The following is a 21838-nucleotide window of genomic DNA, read 5'->3' as shown; positions in this document are numbered from 1 at the left end:
CTGCGCTGTGCTGTTCCGAAACTGAGTGATTTTATGATGACATGATGTCATTATATCCAGTGGTATATGGCAAACAGGAATCGTGAATAGTGAATTCGGTGAATTACATTTTCCAACATTTTTCAAAATGTAAACAAATACATTTATACAGCGGGCGTGCTCCGGCACTGAGTAGGCAACGTTTTGTCAGTCAAATCTGGCAACACTAGATCCGAGTCTGCGCAGTGCGAAGGAATCGCAAAACAGAGCTTAGTATGAAATATCGAGCGAATAAGCAGCAGCATCAGCAACCTGTTGGTAGAAAACCAAACATTATTTTTTGCTGCTAAAAACTGGAGATGAGAGCTGTCCTTGCATGGAAAGAAACTATTCGTGAACAATGGTGAGAGTCTAGACCTTTATGTTTACGCTGTCCACCGAGACCGAGGCGGGGATGAAACGCTAGGTGGTTGGCAACGGCGGTTGCTATGCAAACTACTGTTAGCCACCTAGCTATCATTAGCCCAGCAGAGTTTGCATTATTGTTGTGAAATTATGGAGATATATTTGTTGTAGGTAGGCTATCGTGCAAAATATGTTTCCTAAGAATAGTATAGCATGTCAGCTTTATAACGTTTTGGTAAGCGTTATAACGTTAGGTCGAAACTAGCATCGATGTTACACTAGCTAACTAGCTAGGTAGCTTTGCATTATTTCTTGATGTTTGAAAATAAGCAGGTGTTATCTCTTATCAAGTAGAGTAAATGGACCTTGGGAAGAGATTTTTACGATACTGCAGTTTGAACCGTCAAGCAATCTCGTGTCACATTCGTATTTTGTCACCATGAACCATGAACTCCTTCAAGAAATACTTAATACGTTACTAAGCACTGACTTAGTAGGTCTGTAGTTACTTTTAATTGGTGGCAGATTTAGGTTAATGAATTAAAAAGATTTTGTATCAATATTTGAAGAAATGTGGTTTATTGAAGGAAATCTTTTACCTTACCTTTATTAATGATTTATGTGTTAGATGTATCATCAAAATTGTTGTTGATCATCTAATGAATAGACTGAATAATTATTGCAGCTAAAATCCCTCATTCTCTTTTGCAGTGTTTATGACATTGCCTTCAAGCCAGATGGCAGCCAGCTCATCATTGCTGCAGGGCTTCGTGTCCTGGTAAGGATTTCCTGTTTTTGGCATTAACGAAAGGCACATATTGCATGCTCTACCTAAAGAATTCAAGTATTATTATTAAATGTAATGTATGGTATATTTGTTGCAGGTTTATGATACAGCAGATGGAGCTATTATCCAGCCTTTAAAAGGACACAAAGACATAGTGTACTGTGTGGCCTATGCCAAAGATGGTATTCAACTGATTTCCTTACATTTTGTAGTGTCAGTCATGATTATCTTACTAATTACATTATACTTCTGCAGGTAAAAGGTTTGCTTCAGGTTCTGCAGACAAAAGCATCATTATCTGGACATCTAAACTAGAGGGTATTTTAAAATATATGTAAGTCTCACTTTTGCTCATTACTTTAGTGTTCAGGCATCGACTGTAGTGTGCATCACTCTAACCCTTTTTATATTATTTCATGTGTTAATCTGTAGTCACAATGACTCTATCCAGTGTGTTGCCTACAACCCTGTCACTCACCAACTTGCCTCATGCTCTTCTGGTGACTTTGGTGAGTTTGTTATGTGTTAAAATTTATACTGGTCTTTAAAGTCTGAAAGAACACAGAATAAATTAAACTTAAAAAGAAAGAAGAAAGCACTCATAGAGCACTAGACACTAAGAACGTTTTTTTTACATTTTTAGGTCTATGGTCACCAGAGCAAAAATCTGTGAACAAACATAAAGTGAGCAGCAAAATAACATGCTGTGGGTAAGGGAAGTCTTTAACTGACTTTAACATTATCTGCAACAATGGTACACTTTCAGGTCGCATATTTATATTTTGAAATGATTTCAGTTGGACAAACGATGGCCAATACCTTGCCCTTGGCATGATGAATGGAGTTGTGAGCATACGGAACAAAAATGGAGAAGAGAAAGTCAGGATAGAGCGTCCAGGAGGTTCCTCCTCTCCTATCTGGTCGATAGCCTGGAACCCCTCTAAGTTAGTAGGAAAATTAACTGGTATCTTTTGTAACAATTTATCAAATGTAATGTCTCACACTTCCACATACACGTTCGCCCTGTTAATCCATGTTGTCAAGATTATAATTATGATGTGTATTTTAGAGAACATTGCTTTTTAAATGAATACCTTAGTTGAGGCCAGCAGGTGGCAGTGGTGAACCACAGAGTGGTAATAATTCCTTAGAGCAGCTGTTGCTCCTTGATGCCCTCTATAGCCAAAGCCAGGAGCAAAGCTCTAGTGGACTACTGAGCAGGTTAATTGAGAGAAAGGGACAGACGAGATGATGAAAAATTGCAAGGGAAGGGGTGAAATATGGCAGTGATGGGAGTCGCTGACAAGACAGACCAGATATATTGTTATTGTGTTGCTATATGGAATATGATAAGGTGGGATCATCAGGTCAGCCAGAAACAGCTTGAAGGGCTAGGGATTCAGTATTATGTAGGGTTCAGTGGGATGGCTTCTTCTTAGCACAGGGGCTTAAAAGGGTAGATGCAAAGATTTGATAAATAAAACAATAATAAATGCCCTGACATGCAATTAAAAGATCAAGAATAAAAGTGCATCCATTTATTGGCATTTTTAAGTAGTGGGATAGGCTTCACTATAATTGTCCCCTAGTTTGAGCGTGGTCTGTTCTCAATAACACTTTCATGAGTAGCCAAACAACCAAGCCAAATATGTTGACAGGAGTTCTTATGCATAAACTAATTTACTGTGTTTTCACAGGGATGAGCACAATGACATTCTGGCTGTGTCAGACTGGGGCCAGAAACTCTCCTTCTATCAGCTCAGTGGAAAGCAGGTGGATATCACAAGTCTATCTAATAATAAACGGAATCCGTAATCTACGTAGAAACCAAATTCAGTTTCAATTCAATTCAGTTTTATTTGTAATGTGTCCCTTGGCAGTACTGTACCTATACCGAGTCCCATTAGTGCCATGTGTTCTGATAAAACAAACCTTTCTCCTCCATTATTTAGATTTTTAAGGGGGACATCTAGATGACTAAAGGCCACATTACCCAACATTCTGAATTACCAGCCAGTGTATGTGCAATCACATGCTATAGAAATAATACAGCTGAATAAGAAATTCTAAACAAAATGTCTCTAAAATATATATTGTTGGAAACACTTAAAAAGTTTAAGACCTGTGTTTCCTGTTGTAATGAGACTGTCAGGGTCTATTGAAAGCATAACAATACATTGGAAGTGATCCTGCTATGCCTTAATGGCCTTCCTCCTAAATTCCCTGTAGGCAATACCATAATTATAGACAAATATGCAGTGTTCGTTACTGTGCTATTATGCCTTAGGCTCATATAATGTCATCAGCCTATTTATCTATTTAAGTGAACATTCTGTTTTGATTACAACACGGAGTATTGTTTGCAATGAAAGAAAATAACTATGGATTGTCAGGCAGCTTTTTTCCACAGTGAGGAGAAACAGATGCAGAGTTGGGCAACTGATATGATGTTGTGCAAATGTACACTAATACAATAGAGGCCATTTATACCAGAGAAAGACATAATCTTTTCATCAAACACTCAAAGGAATGGTTGAATGAACCATGGACTTTGATGTGTGTCAGTGGAGACAGTGGGAAGTGCTGGCCCCTGGGCAATAAATAGAAATCAATGAGACATGCTTGTTTTTTTTTCTTGGTTAATGTCTGCTTCTCTCTTCTTCTCTCTCAGATTGGAAAAGACAGGACTCTCACCTATGACCCTTGTTGCGTCAGCTACTTCTCCAAGGGCGAGTATATAGTCATGGGTGGCTCTGATAAACAGGCCTCCCTCTACACTAAAGATGGAGTTCGGCTAGGCACAATTGGAGAGCAGAATGCCTGGGTGTGGACGTGCCGAGTTAAACCTGACTCCAACTTTGTGGTGGGTCTACAGCCTGTGAAGTCATATGTCTAGAGAAGTATCCAACTTTTAAATAACGGTGTGTGTCAGAGTGAGAACAAAGTTACAAAAATGTAATGCAAAACACTGATAAATCTCAGACCTGACATTCAGAGTGCCAGTCTGCAGTTGATACATTTTCTTGATCTGATAACACAGCACCTCTAGCTACACAGATACACAAGCCATTTTATTTTACAGTAACACCTTTACAGCTTTTCCTTTCACTATATTTAACTGAAAGTGATGAGGCATACAAGAGAGAATTGGTTACTGGCAGATTCTCTCAGTTCTTCTGTGTAGATGCTTTAACAACAGGAACATTTTCCCACTCTCACAGTCTTTTCTTAGAGGTGTTAATAGGATGTACTGCTACTTTGTTATCTCTTATCTAGGTGCTGGGCTGCCAGGATGGGACCATTGCCTGCTACCAACTCATCTTCAGCACAGTTCATGGCCTCTACAAGGATCGCTATGCCTATAGAGACAGCATGACTGATGTCATAGTCCAGCATCTCATCACTGAACAAAAAGGTGCAATTTGGCATAAACAAGTGTAGGGCTGGGTATTGGCAAAAATACCTATCATGTCACAGGGGTTACAATTCAGTGTTAAAATTAAATTTTAGGAAAATTGTCTAGTATTAAATTGTATATGAAGTAATAGTACTATAAATCTATGAAAAACACATGAACATTTGAACTTTTCAAATCAGAACATTTATTTAGTGCTTGGGTTGTTAAACAGAGAAACAATTAATATTTTGGAGAATAAATACAGTATAACAAAACACGATATTGTGATCCTTAAGTGCATCACTATTTTCTTACACCCCTATGTTAAAGGATATTGAGTTTACATAGAGTACCTAATGATGCTCCAAATATATTTTAAAAATAGTTTATAATATAAACTATAAAGCTTCAAATATATAAATATATTTTGAAGCATTATAGTTGTCACATGCTGTGTCAGCCATATCTGTCATATTTATAATCAACCTATTACTCTTTTGTAAGGGCAGGCAGTCTGCTAGTTTTCAAATTATTTTATTTCAAATTAATGTAATTTAAAATACAATTTAGATAAGATCTTTTTTTTAAATATTTTTTTAATAAAAGAGGGTTGACAGTCAATTTTTGTGAAGTATTTAATTTCTTAACACATTGGGGAATAACCTTCTAGATAATTTGTTGAGAGATTTTTTTTACAGCAGACTCAGTTAACCCGATACATTGGCATGAAGAAAAAAACTTTCGTTACTTTCTGCTGCTTTATTCCTTTGTTTCCCCAGTAAGGATCAAGTGCCGTGAGCTGGTGAAGAAGATTGCCATCTACAGAAACCGTCTGGCCATTCAGCTGCCTGAGAAGATCCTCATCTATGAGCTCTATTCCGATGACTCTTCAGACATGCACTACCGCATCAAGGAAAAAATTTGCAGGAAGTTTGAATGCAACTTGCTGGTGGTCTGCTCTCAGCATATCATCCTGTGTCAGGTTAGGCAAAGAAGAGATTAAAACATTCATTAAACTTGCTAACTTTAAGTATTCCTTTAGTCATGCTTGTCACACCAAACCAATCTCTTGTTTTTTGTAAATTACACTAATGCACAGTTGACAGATTGCGCAAGAGGCTAAAAAAACATTTGAGCACTATTAACATGATGGAAGTAGAATGAATGAGCGTTAAGCTTTTCACTACAAGCCCAAACAGCCTACAGAAAAATGATAATATAATGGCATTTTTGGTTTCCCAGATGTTTCTGCTTATTTTGCAAAAGACTCCAGCTGTGCATGTGCTCTGCAGACTTTCTCTCTTTCCTCTTTTCAAACTGGATCAAGTAAGACAGTTGAATGAAAGGGAAGGACCACAGTCTGTTGAACCAGTGGCTGTCTCTTGGGGTTTGTCCATGTTTCTTGACAGTTATGTGTTTAACAGAGGCTGAGAGGAGGAGAAGCCATAACACAGAGGTTATTTCCTTTTCAATCTGTCTGAGTGGGACAGAGGTGCTTCAGATGCCTCTCTAACAAGCATGCTCATATCTTATCCCTCAGACAGCTTTTAGACCATATAAATGGGCTATGCTCATATGGACTGTCTATGTCTGTGTCAAATCAAATCATTGTTTATCTTAATGGCACTGCTTTCTGGGGTTGAATCACAGTTTGTAGTGTTTAAAAGAACAATGTGCTAACATTTGTTATACATTTGCAAGTATGTTTAAAAATTTAAAGAGGGAAATAATCTGGTCATAGTAAGGCAATTCCCTGTATTATATGTAACTGTTTTCTCACCTTATCCTCTCTCACTCTTGTACAGGAGAAGAGGCTGCAGTGCCTGTCCTTCACCAGTGTCAGAGAAAAAGAATGGGTAATGGAGTCTCTAATTCGCTACATCAAAGTCATTGGAGGTCCGCCGGGGAGAGAAGGCCTACTAGTAGGCTTAAAAAATGGAGCTGTGAGTATAGTAAATGCATTCCCAAACTTAGGTAATACAGTAGCCGACTCTCATTCTTACAAGCCAGTTGTCTAAGTTTTCTTTTAGTATGAAGATAGGGTAGAAAGTCACAAAATACATTGCTTATATAGTTTATGTTTACTATAACTGCACTAAACTAGCATTGGATATGGATTTGTAATTCAGATTTTCTTTTGTTGTCATTGTTGTAGATTCTGAAGATATTTGTTGACAACCCGTTTCCCATTACACTGCTGAAGCTGTCAACGTCAGTGCGCTGCCTGGACATGAGCGCCTCCCGCAATAAACTGGCTGTGGTAGACGAGCATAACACCCTATTGGTTTATGACATCAACAGTAAAGAACTGCTTTTTCAGGTCAGTAGGTAGTGGGGCAGGGAGGTGGCTGAGCACCTCAGCAGATTTTAAAATACATTTTAGAGAGATGCAAGTACAGGTAAATACATTGCCCGTCCAAAAAAAAAAAAAAAGTCACCACCTGGATTTAATTAAGCATATAGGTAAGAGCCTCCTATTGGATAATTACTGCATGGATGATTATGTTTTAGCTGGCAGAAAGCCTAAATGATGCACTGAGTAGCTTCTCATTTCTTAAACAACCATGCTGGAAGAGACATCCTGTGGTAGTGTAAAAGATGTTAATCTGTTTCAGAAGGGTCAAATTATTGGCATGCATCAAACAAAGAAAACATGTAAGGACATTGGTTAAACTACAAAAATTGGGTTAAGAACTGTCCAATGAATTATTAAAAACTGGAAGAAAAGTGTGGAACTTCGAGAAAGAAATGTGGTTGGAAAAAAAACTTGGAATGATCATGATTGGCGATGACTTAAACGTTTGGTAAAAACGACAGTAGAACTCAAGGCTAGGTTTAATAAATTAGTAAGAGCATTTCCACATGCACAATGTGAAGGGAGCTTAAGGGCTTCAATTTGCTAGGGAGCATAAAGATTGGGCTCTGGAGCAATGGAAGCAATGGAAGAAGGTCGTGTGGTCTGATGAGTCCAGATTTACCCTGTTCCAGAGTGATGGGCACATCAGGGTAAGAAGAGAGATGAGTGAATGATGCACCCATCATGCCTAATACCACCATACAAGCGTGTGGGGGCAGTGCTATTTTTAACAATGTTATGTGCGCAAGGAATGAGCCCAGCTGACTACCTGAATATACTGAATGACCAGGTTATACCATCAATGGGGCAGTGTATTTTACTCATGTACTCGTGTCTGGGCCTCATTCCACAATCAGTTGTAGACTTTATTTTCCCACTGTCCTATTTTACCTACGTTTTTCTGTTCTGCTCTCCCTGTAGGAACCTAATGCTAACAGCGTGGCCTGGAACACCCAGTGTGAGGACATGCTGTGCTTCTCTGGCAACGGATACCTTAACATCAAGGCTAGCAACTTTCCTGTACATCAGCAAAAGATGCAAGGCTTTATGGTTGGCTACAATGGTTCTAAGATCTTCTGTCTCCACGTCTATTCTATGTCAGCTGTGGAGGTGCCGCAGGTGTGTAGTATGTAGTCCACATGTCCATGTTTGGAGGAGATATAGACATTCTATAGCAGACCATGGCTCTCTGTATTTAAAAAATAATGGTATTTGTTTGTTAAATATGGCTTTTTGTCTGTGGTGTTTTTACTTTGCCCAGTCAGCACCCATGTACCAGTACCTGGAGAGGAAGATGTTTAAGGAGGCCTACCAGATCGCCTGTCTGGGTGTAACAGACAGTGACTGGAGGGATTTAGCCACAGAAGCCCTGGAAGGACTCGACTTTGACACTGCCAAGAAAGTCAGACACACAGATCACTCTGATTAACCTAAAATTGATAAACCTACTAATTGTGGTGCTTCTTTCTCTCTAAATTTGTTAGTGTATATCACCAATAGCCTCAGATACTTGCTACAAATTTACACAAGGCACATTGCCCAGGCAGCCAAATACAAAAATGAGCTATATTTACATTTAATATTTTTAGCTGGGATTTTTATGGAGCTGCTATTGCCAATGTAATGCCAAATTCCTTAAAAAGCCTCCAGTTAATAGTTAGAATTTAAAATCCTTGTCTTTACATACAAAGTGCTTAATGATCCAGCTTCCAGTTCAGGTTTGGGAGGCAGATACCCACTCTACTTTTAGGATGAGGCTTAAAACTTTACTTTTTGATAAGCCTTATAGTCAGAGCTGGCTCAGTTGACTCTGAGCCATCTCTTACTTATGCTGCTATAGACTAAAGCTGCTTTCACACATGCACTGGAGCCCTGAACATGTCTAGACATTCCCTGAGCTGCATGTGAGAATGCAAATGTCAAAGCCTGGAGATTACCTACGCTTTATCTTGTGAGCACCCAGTACAAAGTCCAATGTCAGAATGTGACAATGTTACTGTATTTTTTCATGCCTCCTGCATGCTCTACACAAGTGCCCCTGCTGTGTGCTACATGTGTGAAAGCACAACTAAGCATAATGTCCAGTCCCATCCTGTCCTTGTCTCTGTAACTTTCTGTAGGTATCCTTAGCCTTGGAGCTACAAATATGTTTCCAGTGTGCAATTACTTGTCCCCACCAACCTGCCCAGTGTTTTGTCTGCTCTGTGTTGTTGCTGTTGGTCTTTTTTCTTTCCACTCTCTGCTCATTACAATCGGTCAAGGCAGATGGTCGCCCACCCTCAGACTGGTTCTGCTGGAGGTTTCTTCTGTTAAAGCGACTTCGTCCTCTTCACTCTTGCCTAGTGCTTGCTCAAGGGGCCATATATAGTTGCATATGTTTTCTACATGATTCTGAAAGGTCTTAACCTTGTATGCACGATGCCTTAAGCGGAATTTTGTTGTGATTTAGCGCTATACAAATAAACTGAATTGAATTGAATTGAAACCTTTGAAATTCCAGAGGCCATCCTTTAAATCATTTTTTTTCTTGTCCCTCTTTCAGGCCTTCATTAGAATCAGAGATCTGCGCTATCTGGAGCTCATCAATAGCATTGAGGTAACATTAATTAATTCTGAAACATGAAAAACATCCCCCATTATTGTATGCATCCAAGTTCTGTTTGCTGATTTCTATTCTGGCCAGAGCTGAAATAATAAAAGTGAGACAAGGCCAGTTGCAATTATTGTTGTTATCCTTAAGCAAGGGAGTGGCCTGTATCCTGACTGACCTTCTTGAAATTAACCAGTGGCAGAAGAATGTTTTGTCTGTCTTTCTTTCTGAAAATTGTGATGTACATGCTTAAGAGTTGTTCCTTTCACTGATGTGAAATAGATGTTCATTTCTCTCTACAAAAAATATAGTTTATCCCCTAATTTTAGTATTACTGATTGTATAGGAGTTTAGTAAGGGCTGATCAGTGAGGCTGATTGCATCCAGCAAGGCAGTAGTTTTTAGTCTGTGTTGCTTGACTTATTGTGCATGTGAACGCACTTGCATAGCTGTGTTTACATGTTTATTTGCATATACAGGTGTGGAAAAAATTGTTGGTACCCTTCTGGTAGAGAAAGAAAAACCCACTATCAGGTCACTAAAATAACAGATGTTCAATATGATTTAGATCAGGACTCATCGAAGGCCACTTGAGAATAGTCCAATGATTTGTTCTTAGTCATTCTTGGGTGTTTTTAAGCTGTGTTTTGGGTTATTATCCTGTTGGAGGACCACAATCTGCAATGAGACCAAGCTTTCTAACAGTAGGCAGCTCGTTTTGCTCCAGAATGCCTTGACAGTCTTGAGATTTCATTGTACCCTGCACAGATTCAAGACACCCTGTTCCACATGCAGCAAAGCAGCCCCAGAACATAATTAGCCTCCTCCTTGCTTCACAGTAGATACAGTGTTCTTTTCTTTTGCGTCTGTGATCAGAGAGCTGATGTGACTAGCCAAAAAAGTTCCAGTTTAGCCTCATCTGTCCAAAGGCCATTCTACCAGAAGCTTTGTGGCTTTTTAATACGCATTTTCTTGCTTTTTTATGATTTGAAGTTCTCCTTGGTCGTCTTACATTAAGTCCACTTTGGCTCAAACAGTGACTGATGGTGCAATCTGACACTGATGTACTCTCTTTGGAAGTTGTTCTGGACTCCTTGTTTACCATTTGTATTATTTGCCTCTACAATTACTCATCAATTTTCCTCCTGCAGCCTTGTCCAGGGAGGCTGGCGCCTGTCACATGGATCTTAAACGTCTGAATAATATGTGCAACTGTAGTCACAGGAACTGCTTTCCATGTTCAGTGTGGTACACACGATGAGACCAAACAGCACAATGACCACTTTTCACCTTTTAAATAGACAGACAGACTGACTGATATCAAGTATAAAGACACGTGATGCTAATTACAGGGCATACTTTAGTTTAGCATGTCATATAATTGGTCAAATTATTGGTCTTTTCTAAGGGTACTCTTATTTTTGTTTTGTTATTTACTATTACTCTTGTAAAATTTTAAGTTATTTCAGTGACTGTTGTGGGTTTTTATTACTTTAACAGAAGAGTACCAAAAAGTTTTTCTATGTCTGTATGGCAGTGTTTGTGTTGACTGATTTGCAGGAGAGGAAGAAGCGGGGTGAGAACGACAATGAGCTGTTCTTGGCAGATGTGTATGCCTACCAGGGGAAATTCCATGAGGCAGCCAAGCTCTACAAACGTACTGGCCATGAATCCAGAGCCTTGAGCATGTACACTGACCTGCGCATGTTCGAATATGCCAAGGTGATTAAATGACTGATTGACAAAAACACACATGTACAGCATATCTTCGTATCATTGCAGACAAAAAAAACCTAGGCTGCATTTCATGTTTTAGGGGTGTAGAAGATGTGTTTTTCTTCATCATGTGCAGTGATGCCAAGTTGGGGCCCTGCACTGTGTTCAAATGCCCCCCCCCCTTAATGTCTGTCTTTCAACTCCTTATGTATCACTGGACTCTCTCTCTTTCTATATATATGTATATATATCTTCTGATCGCACCAATTTCCCTCGGGAAATTGCACGCACGCACACCATGCTTTTACATACCCCCCTGCACACACAAGGCTAACTTACACACATCGTTACCATGCCTAATAGAGCACAAATGAGGAGAAAAAAGCTGTGTATCTGCTCTTACATGAACTCTTTGATGAGGAGGTCAGTTAGAGTTGAGACAAATACATCTTTTATTATGCGTACATGTGGGCACTTTGATCATTAGCGTTGCATTCACTTTGCCGAAGCACGTGACACAGCCGTGATTCGTTCATGTATATTTGTTTGTGTGTTTTTGTTTATCAGATTGTATGTTTGATGTGACTGCTGTGTATTTATGTGCTTGAGTGGCCATCTGGCCATCTGTTTGCTTAGCAAAGATGAACACTGGAGAAAAAGGCCTTTGACCTGCCCGTTGTTTATATGACTTTTTTCCTCCTGACTCAGCATTGACACACATGATTTTGTCTGTTCAAACTGGACATCCGTTGCTTTCCTTCAAGATTACTTTTATCAGTTTTCAACGGATGTGTTTGTAGGTTCAGATTCAGATTCAAAACTTCATTGTCATTTATTTATAAGCCACAAGTATTCGTATGAATGAAATTTTGAAGCGCTGACTATCTAGGTACATAAAGATTAAAATAACAGTGCACATGTGTTGTAAGTAACTTAGTAAAAAGGTCCAAAAATGAACACTGTACATGTGCTACATATAATCACTAAAAGATACTAAGTAATTGCTATACAAGATGAAAAATAAAGATAAAAGTGTAAAAATATTTAGCAGGAGATTAGCTCCAAACTTGCACTTTTCACATTGTTATTGCACATATTGTGTTGAGTTCAGGATTCTGATGGCCTGTGGAATGAAACTTGTGTTTCTGAACCTGACTGCTCTTCAGACTGCAGTACCTCCTGCCAGAGGCTAGCAGAGAGAGAAGGGTCCTTGACGTGAGTGTGAGCAATCTCAGATGATACTGTGAGCACGAAACAGGCAGCTTTTTTTGTTTGATTTCCTGAATCGAAGGAAGAGAAGTCCCAATGATCTTCTCCGATGTCCTGACCACCCTTTATTATTATTAATATTATTATTATTATTATTAGTAGTAGTAGTAGTAGTAGTAGTAGTAGTAGTAGTAGTAGTAGTAGTTGTCTCCCTGATTTGCAGGGGCTTATATGCTGGAATGAGCGTAATGGAGAGGTGATCTGAGGAGCAGTGGTAGAGGCCGGGTACTACTTTGAATGCTCCCTTGATGTCCCAATAGACATCATTAGTCCCCAGCAACAATGAAAACGCCCTCCAGATGTGCATTCTGCAAGCCACTAATAGAGTGATAGACACTCTGAGCCTCTTTGGTGTTGCACTGGCAAAGTTGTAACTGTGTTTTTCTTTTTGCAGGAGTTTGTTGGAGCAACAGACCCTAAGAGCTCTCGGGTTCTGATGACCAAGCAGGCAGACTGGGCTAAGAGCAGCAACGAGCCCCGAGCAGCAGCAGAGATGTATCTGTCAGCAGGGGAACATCTCAAAGCCATAGACATTATTGGCGAGCATGGCTGGGCAGACTTGTAGGTGTCAGTCACTGTTTAAAACATTTTCATTCTTCTGTCTAAAGTAACACTACTATTCCTGTTGAGCCTTTTCTAAATTCATGTGCATGCTTTTCCAAAATTTATAAATTTCATCCAAACTCTTTTTAAAGTTCTAATTCTAGTTCTTCCAGTTCATAACCAAATAGATTTATGAACTACCTTTCTGTTAGCTTTCACTCACAAGTACATAGTTGGAATGTGTGGTGTGAGTCTGTGTGTTGTTGAAAACTAAGCAAATTCATAAGCCAGTTTCTGAAGCTCATATCAAAACTCTCCACTGACTCTATTTGACCCATTGTCTGCCCGATATAGGCCTTCTGTGGGGGTACTAATGGGTCAGTGCAAAAAACGCAGCAGCTGAATAGAGTCAGGGCTTTAGCCTGAATCAGATTTAGCTAGTGGCCCTGACCCTTTTACATTTTTTGGAGGGCGGTGAACATAGCTTGATACACCAGACCCCCATTTAAGTGCTTATCTGCACACTGCCTTTCTGCGTGTCTCTCCCTTTCATCCAGGTTGATCGACATTGCTCGAAAGTTGGATAAGGCTGAACGTGAGCCTCTGGCAAAATGTGCGCTCTACTTCAAGAAGCTGAAACACCATGGCTATGCCTCAGAGACCTATTCTAAGATGGGAGACTTGCAGGCTCTGGTGCAGCTGCACGTGGAAACCAGGCACTGGGAAGAGGTCTGACACAGTAATGCACCTGCTCCACTCATCATGACTTATATATAGAGTTTCCTGTGACAATCACATAAATATAATGTAAACCACATTGTGAACCACATAAGATTGTGCTAAATAAACTGCTGTGGTACTCAGTAACTCAGAAACCACTATATGTTCATGCCTAGAAATGTGTTTTATATTTGTAAAAGTGACCACAGCTGAACACAGCCAATAAAATAAAACATCTGTCTAATGTCCTTATCCACTGACAAACTGAAACCATTCACGCAATCCAGAGTTAATTGTCCAGCTTTAGTTTTCTCTGAATCCATGCCCACATGGCGATTAGAGAGTGAGAAACATAAAACACTTAAAGCACGATTCTGCTTACAATCAAATTCCTCCATCAAGGTGGATCTTGCTGCTCAGACTTCAAGCAAAAACGGCATTTCTTTAAAGCATCTGCAGTTCTTGATCGAGCTAAAGGCATTAGATGGATGCATATTTGCAGTTTGCATGTTCAAACAGCAGAGTCAAGAACAGGACATGAAATCCCGATCACATACTTCTGCTGTTGTGTCTTCCTGGATATTTATTTGATCCTTAGAGAGAAAAAGAGCAGTGGGAGAGAGGCAGAGTTTGAGAGAACTATTAGGGTTTATGTGCTTCACTGGGGGAGGTGGGTACCAAGACGGGACAGAGCACAGGCTCGGTTACAGCATGGGCCATATGGATGCTATTCACTGCACCCACTCTTCTCTAAAACAAAGTATTTCCTTAAATGACTTTGGGCTCACAGGCTAAGGACACACACACACTCTTCCTGTTTCGTACTGCATTGTGAGACTGGTGTATGTTTCTTGGCTCAGGTTTTGCCACAGGACATTTAGATTCATCAGTCACTATGACAGGCAAATGTGTCTCCACAAGGCACCACAAGAACTCTTTATATGGTGTCATTCAAACAGCGTAGAAGATGCAGTTCTACCACTAATTGAGTGTGAAATCAACTTAGCATAGTTTTCTTTGTTCTCAGCTAATTAATATTGTTGTTGAAGTGTTCACTGGAAGTAATGTGTTTTTCTCAGTAAAGTGTGGTAAATTATAATCTGTGGAACTCGCATGTGATTTTGCCACATACACTGTAATACATCTAAACTCTCTTCTGTCCTCTCAATTATCCATTCCTCAGGCCTTCTCATTGGTGGAGAAGCACCCCCACTTCAAAAATGATGTCTTTGTACCTTATGCCCAGTGGTTGGCTGAGAATGATCACTTTGAAGAAGCACAAAAAGGTATGTTTGCATCACCAGCAGACAACCTCTTCAAATTTAATCTGCCTCTCCAGAAGTGCTTGCATTTTAGTCAACAGTGAGCAAAGCCACATCCAGTGTTTACATATGGAAGTGATAAAGCGTGGCTTGTGCTGGATGCAGACATTTTTCCCTGCTTTCTTGAGATTCTCTATATCCACTGTAAAACATGATCCTCTTTGCTGGAGCAGAGCAGAACAGAGCTGGGCTGCCTGTTAACTGAATGACATGCATGCATGCCTCTAATCACCAGTACTACAAGCGGCTCTGATGATGATTACCAACTGTAACCATAGTTATAATCAGCTCATAGATTTATAATTATGATCTCAGCAGGCATATTTCCTCTTCTACATAATCTTCTCTGCCTGTCTCGACATGGAATACATGACTGAACAGGCCTGATTGTATTGGAGCTTGCTTATGGTCATGTATTTTGCTGATTGTGTGTATTTTAGACAGATGGTGACGCAGTATTGTGTTACTAGCGATTGCAGCTGAGTGAAGATTTAGTTCCTTACCTTGTCCACTGCGCTCTTACCTCTCAGTGACAGCTTGAGAAATGGCGACCAGGCTGAACTGATTCCCTGTTCCCACAATGGGGTTCTGGGATTCTTGTAAAATTGACTCTGAAATCTTATAATTGAATGATAATGGTCATTCACATCTGTAAATGAAAAGCAGATGGTAACATTTCAAAAGGTTGCATCAGTATAATGCTATAAATTGGATTGACCTGATTTCTGTTACAAAGAACTAACATGTTGGATGCTGATGTCACAAGAATGACCTTGTAGCATGTTTGTTTAGGAGCTTTGACCAGAAAATCCTGACAGCCACTGCCGCACTTTACATCATTTTCAGCTTATGTTTAGTGTTTGTATATGGGGCCAGGCTATGTGTGCTCCTTCCAAACATTAACCAACAGCAGCTGAATGTGTTTTTTACTGAGGTACATTGATAAATATATGTTAAATGCCCTTCATGGTTGCATGTGCACCACAGAGGGGCACAGTCAGGCTCGTTGGGCTCGACAAATTACACCTGCTTCTTATCACCTTTGATAGAAACATGGAGAATAGAGCACATGTGTGTTTGGGCTAATGTGTGTTCAGTAAAGTCAAACTGTTCTAGTGTTTGATATTTAGGAGCAACAACCTTGCTTATGGAAGATGTATTAGTTATATCTTTGAAAAGTTAGCAAAATGTTGTCATCTGTCTTTTAAGTACAAATTAGTGTTGGTTAGTTAATGTGTACAACATGCATGTCTCACGTATGTTTATATGTGTTGGTGTTTGTTTAGTTATTAAATCCACCAGGTGGTCATAATACTTGCCTTATGTTTGTATTGTGAAATAATTTCTTGGAAATACAGTGTAAATACACTACAACAATGATAATTTTGCACCAACAGCGTCACCCAATAATAAATGAACTAGAATGTCTTGGTTTTGCCATTTCAATCCAATCCAGGATTGAATCCAAGACTTGACAGTTTTTCAAAGAGACATAACAACAATCCATCACCACTTTCTTGCCTTCACACTTCAGCATTCCACAAGGCAGGCCGACAGAATGAAGCTGTGAAAGTCTTGGAGCAGCTTACCCACAATGCAGTGGTAGAGAACAGGTTTAACGATGCGGGGTACTATTACTGGATGTTGTCTATGCAGTGTCTGGACATTGCTAGAGGTAAGACATGTCTTCAGTGCACTGTTTCACCATCTGCACTCTCACTTAGTTTGTTTTGTAGAGCCTGATACTGTTGCTGTTTCCTCCTAACCCGTATGGTTTGTCTGTTGTCTGTTTGTTTGAACCAGAAAGTGAAGAACAAAGGGATGAAATGCTAAAGAAGTTTGAGCGTTTTCAGCATCTTGCTGAACTTTACCATGTCTATCGCTCTATTCAACGTTACACGGTGAGAACGTGATACTTTGTCAATAATCAGACCAGACAAAAGTGGGAGGAGGCTTTGAAATCACAAGACAACTGTTTGATTGGCTGTCAGACTGAAATTGGTTAGCCCTGGAAACAGTACATACTGTGTGGTTAGATTTCTGTTTGGGTATAAACAAGCTTACATTCCTAATATATTTAATTCTACCTGAAGTATACTGACAGTCCACTGTGTCTCTGCCCACTTTCTATTCAACTTTTATATTTGAATTTCTCCAGACCACTGTGTTTGACAGGGAGGCTTGGCTCTGCAAGATTATATCAATACAAAAAAAGAGACTCGTGGGGGAAAAGGAGAATATATATTTGAGGTTGTAGGTAAAGTGAGTTAAGGGTGTTAAATTTAACTGAAGCACAAATTAATCAGCTTGGATGACTCAGAAACTGCTACTGTTTTGGTAATGTTCTACGTAAAAGTTGATGGATAGGAAATTTTAGCCACTGCACATATAGTGCCTGCCTGTAGAGAGCTATATGCCCTTTTTAGCCACAAAAGTCAAAATTGTTTGGTTCCTGAAACCAGCTGCTTGATTGATCACAATGAGTACCTCATCAGTGGTCTTCTCCAAGCCCCAGACCTAATCTATTTACAAACGAGCAGTTCCTGGTTATGAGCTCTATATGGGGGACCTGGCCTGTGTCAGTGTCCACAGTTTGTTGTTATAGCTTTCTGCTAAGCTGCGGTCACACCCCTGCAAAACAGAGGCATCAATGTGATCCAGACCAGAACAGGAAACTTTCATATCTCACTTTAACTCTTCTGGGCAGGCACAATGGATTTGATCTATCAACGTTTGGGATAAAGTGCTGTTAGCAAATTCTTCTTTCTCTTTCATATCAATTTGAGGTGGGATGAGGCACTGCAAAGGGTTAGGCTGCTTTTAGGCAATGTCGAAAGATGTCAAAATTAAGAAGTATAAAAGAGGGATTGAGCTTTTAAAACTTTTATCAGTTCTCTCCAACAATTCAACAATCCTTTCATCTGTCACCTTTTAACTGTTCTCATCTTCAGGATGAGCCCTTCAGCTCGCACATGCCAGAGACACTCTTCAACATCTGCAGATTCCTCTTGAACAACCTCACCAAGGACATACCACCAGGCATTTCTAAAGTGTATCCTTCCATCTAAGTAGCCCTAACATCAGAAAAATCTCAAGATCAGATACACCAAACTAAAATCAAGACTAGCAGAGACAGTGATGATAAAGTGGTAAAAACTCGAGCGAAGAAGGGAGGGAGTTGGAGCTGGAGTTGGCGCCACTGCGGAAACAGTGCTGCTGCTGAGAGAAAGAAAAAGGATGATGATGGGGAGGAGGAGACGATGCCAGCAAGAGGCACGTTCTCCGTTATCTAAACAAATGCCTTGATTACTCAACTCTGTGTATATTTATATATACATAAACACTAAACAATATGCTTTAATTTGAAAAAAATACACACAAAGCTACCAACAGTCAAGACAAATCCATGTAGTCACACACAGTGGAGGCTGGTATGAGGAAGGAAAGACCAGGCCCAGAGGAGGAAATCAGGCTGAGCAGCTGGGATCCTCTATGACTAAACTGAAAAACTTTGAACTTAGATTTATAGACTTAGTTGAACTTGGTTTGAACAATTACACACAATGTTACAGAAAAGCTGAACTAAACAACTTACACAATAGGAGGACATGCATTTATCAACAGCCCTAGCCGTGGAACAGAACTGGGTGTGTGGGAGGAGTTGGAGAGTAGCTGAGTGCAGAGGAAAAGAGAGGAGTAGTGTTAAGGTTTAGGTGATGGAGAAGTGCCAGTGTAGAGCTGTTGCAGCTGCAGCTCATTGACCTGTCATTGCCACCCTCAGAGCCGCACTCCCAACAATCCGTCTCCATATAAATACAAATAAGCGTCCATTTCCTCAACTCACAATACAAAAACAGACATGAATGTTTGTGTAAGAACATACACATACACACACACACACACACACACAAACCCACAAACAATCAAGCACTGTGGTTGTTCTGCTCATGATACCTCTTTATAAATGCACAAACGTAGGTGGACATTTTTTCATATAAAAATGTATTTATAAGATTTCTTAAGATTTATAGACAGTGATATGCTTGTGCCAGCTCTTTCTCCTACATGTATTTCCCTTGACAAGATTATTAGGAACACCTTGTATGCATTGGCTAAACAGAGTCAAAAACTTGGTGCATATAAGCTTGCCAGGTATTCCTACGAGAAGCTGCAGGAGCTTCACATTCCCTCACGCTTCCAGGAGTCTATAGAACTGGGCAGCCTCACCATCCGCTCCAAACCTTTCCATGACAACGAGGTGTGTTCAAGTGTTTTTTGTACATGCTGGCTTACTTAGCTAAGACATTGTTCTAAATACCTATGTATATATTAAAACTCCAGGACCTTATTGAAGGCATGATGTGCTACCGCTGCTCTACTACCAACCCCCTGCTGAACAACCAGGGGAGTGTGTGCATCAATTGCAGGCAACCTTTTATCTACTCAGCATCATCATATGGTTAGTGACACTCACACATTATGTGTAGTACTTGCCACAGGAGACCCTCTTTGTGTTTCTAATGTATTGTTTTGTGTACAGAGGTGCTGCCCCTGGTGCAGTTCTACCTGGAGGAAGGCATCAGTGATGAGGAGGCTGTGTCTCTTATAGACCTGGAAGTTCCTCACATGGATCAGGGGGATGCACGCTGGCAGGATATGGATAATGGTGGTATCCTTTGATCGGAGATGGAACTACACACAAAGCAACAGATGACTAACATTCTGTGTGAATTATTAACACGTCACCCTGCTGGTTCGGAGAGTCTGTACTCTTGCCCTGACACATGGCGCATCTCTCCAAAATAAAGCACATGACCCTCCTCTTCCTTGTGACAGTTTTAAGAAGCTGTTTAGTCTGCGTTGGCCTCGTTTCTGTGCTGGTGGGTAAGCTGTCAGAGCTAAGTCATCTTAGCTCTTGAGCTAATAGGGTTAGCGAGGCTGTGCTGTCTCATCTTAATAACACTAACCCTTTGAGAGCCATAGCCACAGACCTAGTGCAGGGATTAACCTGCATTAGCCGGCACACACTCAAGGGCACTGGGGTCTGTTCTGTTCTTCCACAGCCATGACATGATTGACAGGCACGACTGATGGGCGTTCAACATTGCTATTATGAAAGTCTCCCTCAGAGAGTGTTATAAGATTCTCTGAAGGACTCTTAGAGAATTTTATTAATATTTTTCCCATCCTAAAATACATAACAAGTAAAAGAAATGTTGCTTGGACTTTGTTCTTTAACACTAATCAGAGCTGCAGTCTTTGAGGATGGATGATGGTTTTGACAATGCAGAGGAAGACCCGTTTACAGCTAAAATGAGTTTTGAGGTAATGAAGGACAAAATAGATGAGGTGATTAATATTCCACCAACTGGCCAAACCAGCTGGACAGGGTGAAAGGACAGGCTTCATAATAGAGCTTGGATGTGTTTATGTGTGTGTCCAAACAGCAGGGAGGGTCGAACTTTGTCCCTGTCAAGGTGAGTCACTCAGTCCTGCGCTCTATGAGCAGGAGGGACGTCCTGATCAAACGCTGGCCGAGACCGCTCAAATGGGAATACTTCCGCTCTCTGCTGCCTGATGTTAGCATCACCATGTGCCCCACGTGCTTCAAGGTACAGCATTCACAAAACACACTAGCATAACCTGGTGTTAACAACAAAGTTCATCTCTCACATTTGTTGTAATGTTTCTGTGTTTGTATTTCCCCAGATGTTTCACAGTGAGGATTACGAGCTCCTGGTGCTTCAGCACAACTGCTGTCCGTACTGTCGCAGACCCATCGATGAACCAAACTGATCTAGAACAGCTACCTTTAACAAATAAATGTTTGTACTCCCATACTGGACTTTTATACTGCAGTTGTTGAGTTGATGAGTATGTGTTACATGCTATCCCAGAATCTCAGGAGAAGCGCAAGGATAAGTGGCTGAAGCAAAACCTGTAGTGTTTGTGTGTTGGTCATGATAGGGTATAAGAAAAGTGGAGATAAGCCAGTCAACTAGATAGGATTATTAGGATTATTAGGATTATTAGGATCAGATTATCCAGGGCTATCACTAATTAAAGGAAAACATGAGGGTACAGTGTAAAAAACACTAAAATAAATTATTAGTATTAGTATTATATAACACTGTGTTAACCTCATCGAATGCATCTGTTTGTTATGAAGAGAACGTTTTTATTCACAAAGACCAGATACATCTGCCCACAAGTGCATTCAACAGGCTTATATACTGAAGCTGTTCTATACAATACATCATCTGTTATTTTATCATGACTATGTATTTTTTATATTTCTGCAATGAAAAAAAGCTTTATCAATAAAATGTTTTGGTATTTTTTATTACGGTGGTCTTAGTAATGTTATAAAGAGTGAGTTTTTACACTTTCAGACTTTGTCTGAAATGGAGAGCTGGAGTGAGAGTGCATGCTTTGAGCGGTATGCCCCACTGATTTTGATTATACTTAAGGCTATGAGTTGGGCTCTGCATTATGCAGTTGTTAGGGATTAGGCTTCCATGGATGCAAATAAGTTGGCTTCCTCAAAAAATTTCATTTGTAGTTAGTCCACTCAACACTTCAAACCACAGACAGAGTGGCCCCCTCTTTGCTCTTCTTCTACTCACTCCACTCATTTTATTCTGATGACACACTGATGCACATGACAGTAATGACAGGGTACAGGTGACCATGGCTGTAACCTTTCACCTTGAATACACTCAATATACTGCATAGCTATTTCTGACATTTTCTC

General features: G+C 40.1%; 1 protein-coding gene across 2 annotated transcripts; it reads left to right on the top strand.

The window, feature by feature from the left end:
• Nucleotides 1-235: 235 nt before the first annotated feature.
• Nucleotides 236-21430, top strand: ift122 (intraflagellar transport 122 homolog (Chlamydomonas)). 2 transcript variants are annotated; one of them, XM_026367505.1, is made up of 29 exons: nt 236-382; nt 1096-1162; nt 1269-1353; nt 1427-1505; nt 1604-1680; nt 1815-1881; nt 1969-2115; nt 2869-2944; nt 3843-4034; nt 4448-4586; nt 5348-5550; nt 6374-6511; nt 6724-6888; nt 7846-8043; nt 8186-8326; nt 9467-9520; nt 11075-11236; nt 12894-13060; nt 13600-13771; nt 14946-15048; nt 16619-16759; nt 16888-16985; nt 18036-18136; nt 19177-19342; nt 19426-19543; nt 19625-19753; nt 20333-20409; nt 20535-20696; nt 20794-21430. In XM_026367505.1, the coding sequence occupies exons 1-29, from the start codon at nt 339-341 to the stop codon at nt 20878-20880; spliced, it is 3555 nt and encodes a 1184-aa protein (XP_026223290.1). In that variant the 5' UTR covers nt 236-338; the 3' UTR covers nt 20881-21430. The 2 variants fall into 2 exon arrangements, with proteins under 2 accessions (XP_026223290.1, XP_026223289.1); XM_026367504.1 differs by having other exon boundaries at nt 20532-20696.
• The last annotated feature ends 408 nt before the right edge of the window (nt 21431-21838 follow it).

The sequence above is a fragment of the Anabas testudineus genome, chromosome 7, assembly GCF_900324465.2.
Source record: "Anabas testudineus chromosome 7, fAnaTes1.2, whole genome shotgun sequence".
NCBI classification, from domain to species: Eukaryota; Metazoa; Chordata; class Actinopteri; order Anabantiformes; family Anabantidae; genus Anabas; species Anabas testudineus.
Note: the sequence above shows the minus strand (reverse complement) of the source record. Positions and strands in the feature narration are given on the sequence as shown.

Bases quoted from the DNA above. Each gene is read 5' to 3' on its own strand.
- ift122 (XM_026367504.1), top strand. From the start codon at position 339: ATGAGAGCTGTCCTTGCATGGAAAGAAACTATTCGTGAACAATG. The intron at 4,587-5,347 runs GTGCAATTTGGC...TTGTTTCCCCAG, and splicing joins TCTCATCACTGAACAAAAAG to TAAGGATCAAGTGCCGTGAG. The intron at 16,760-16,887 runs GTAAGACATGTC...TGTTTGAACCAG, and splicing joins GTGTCTGGACATTGCTAGAG to AAAGTGAAGAACAAAGGGAT.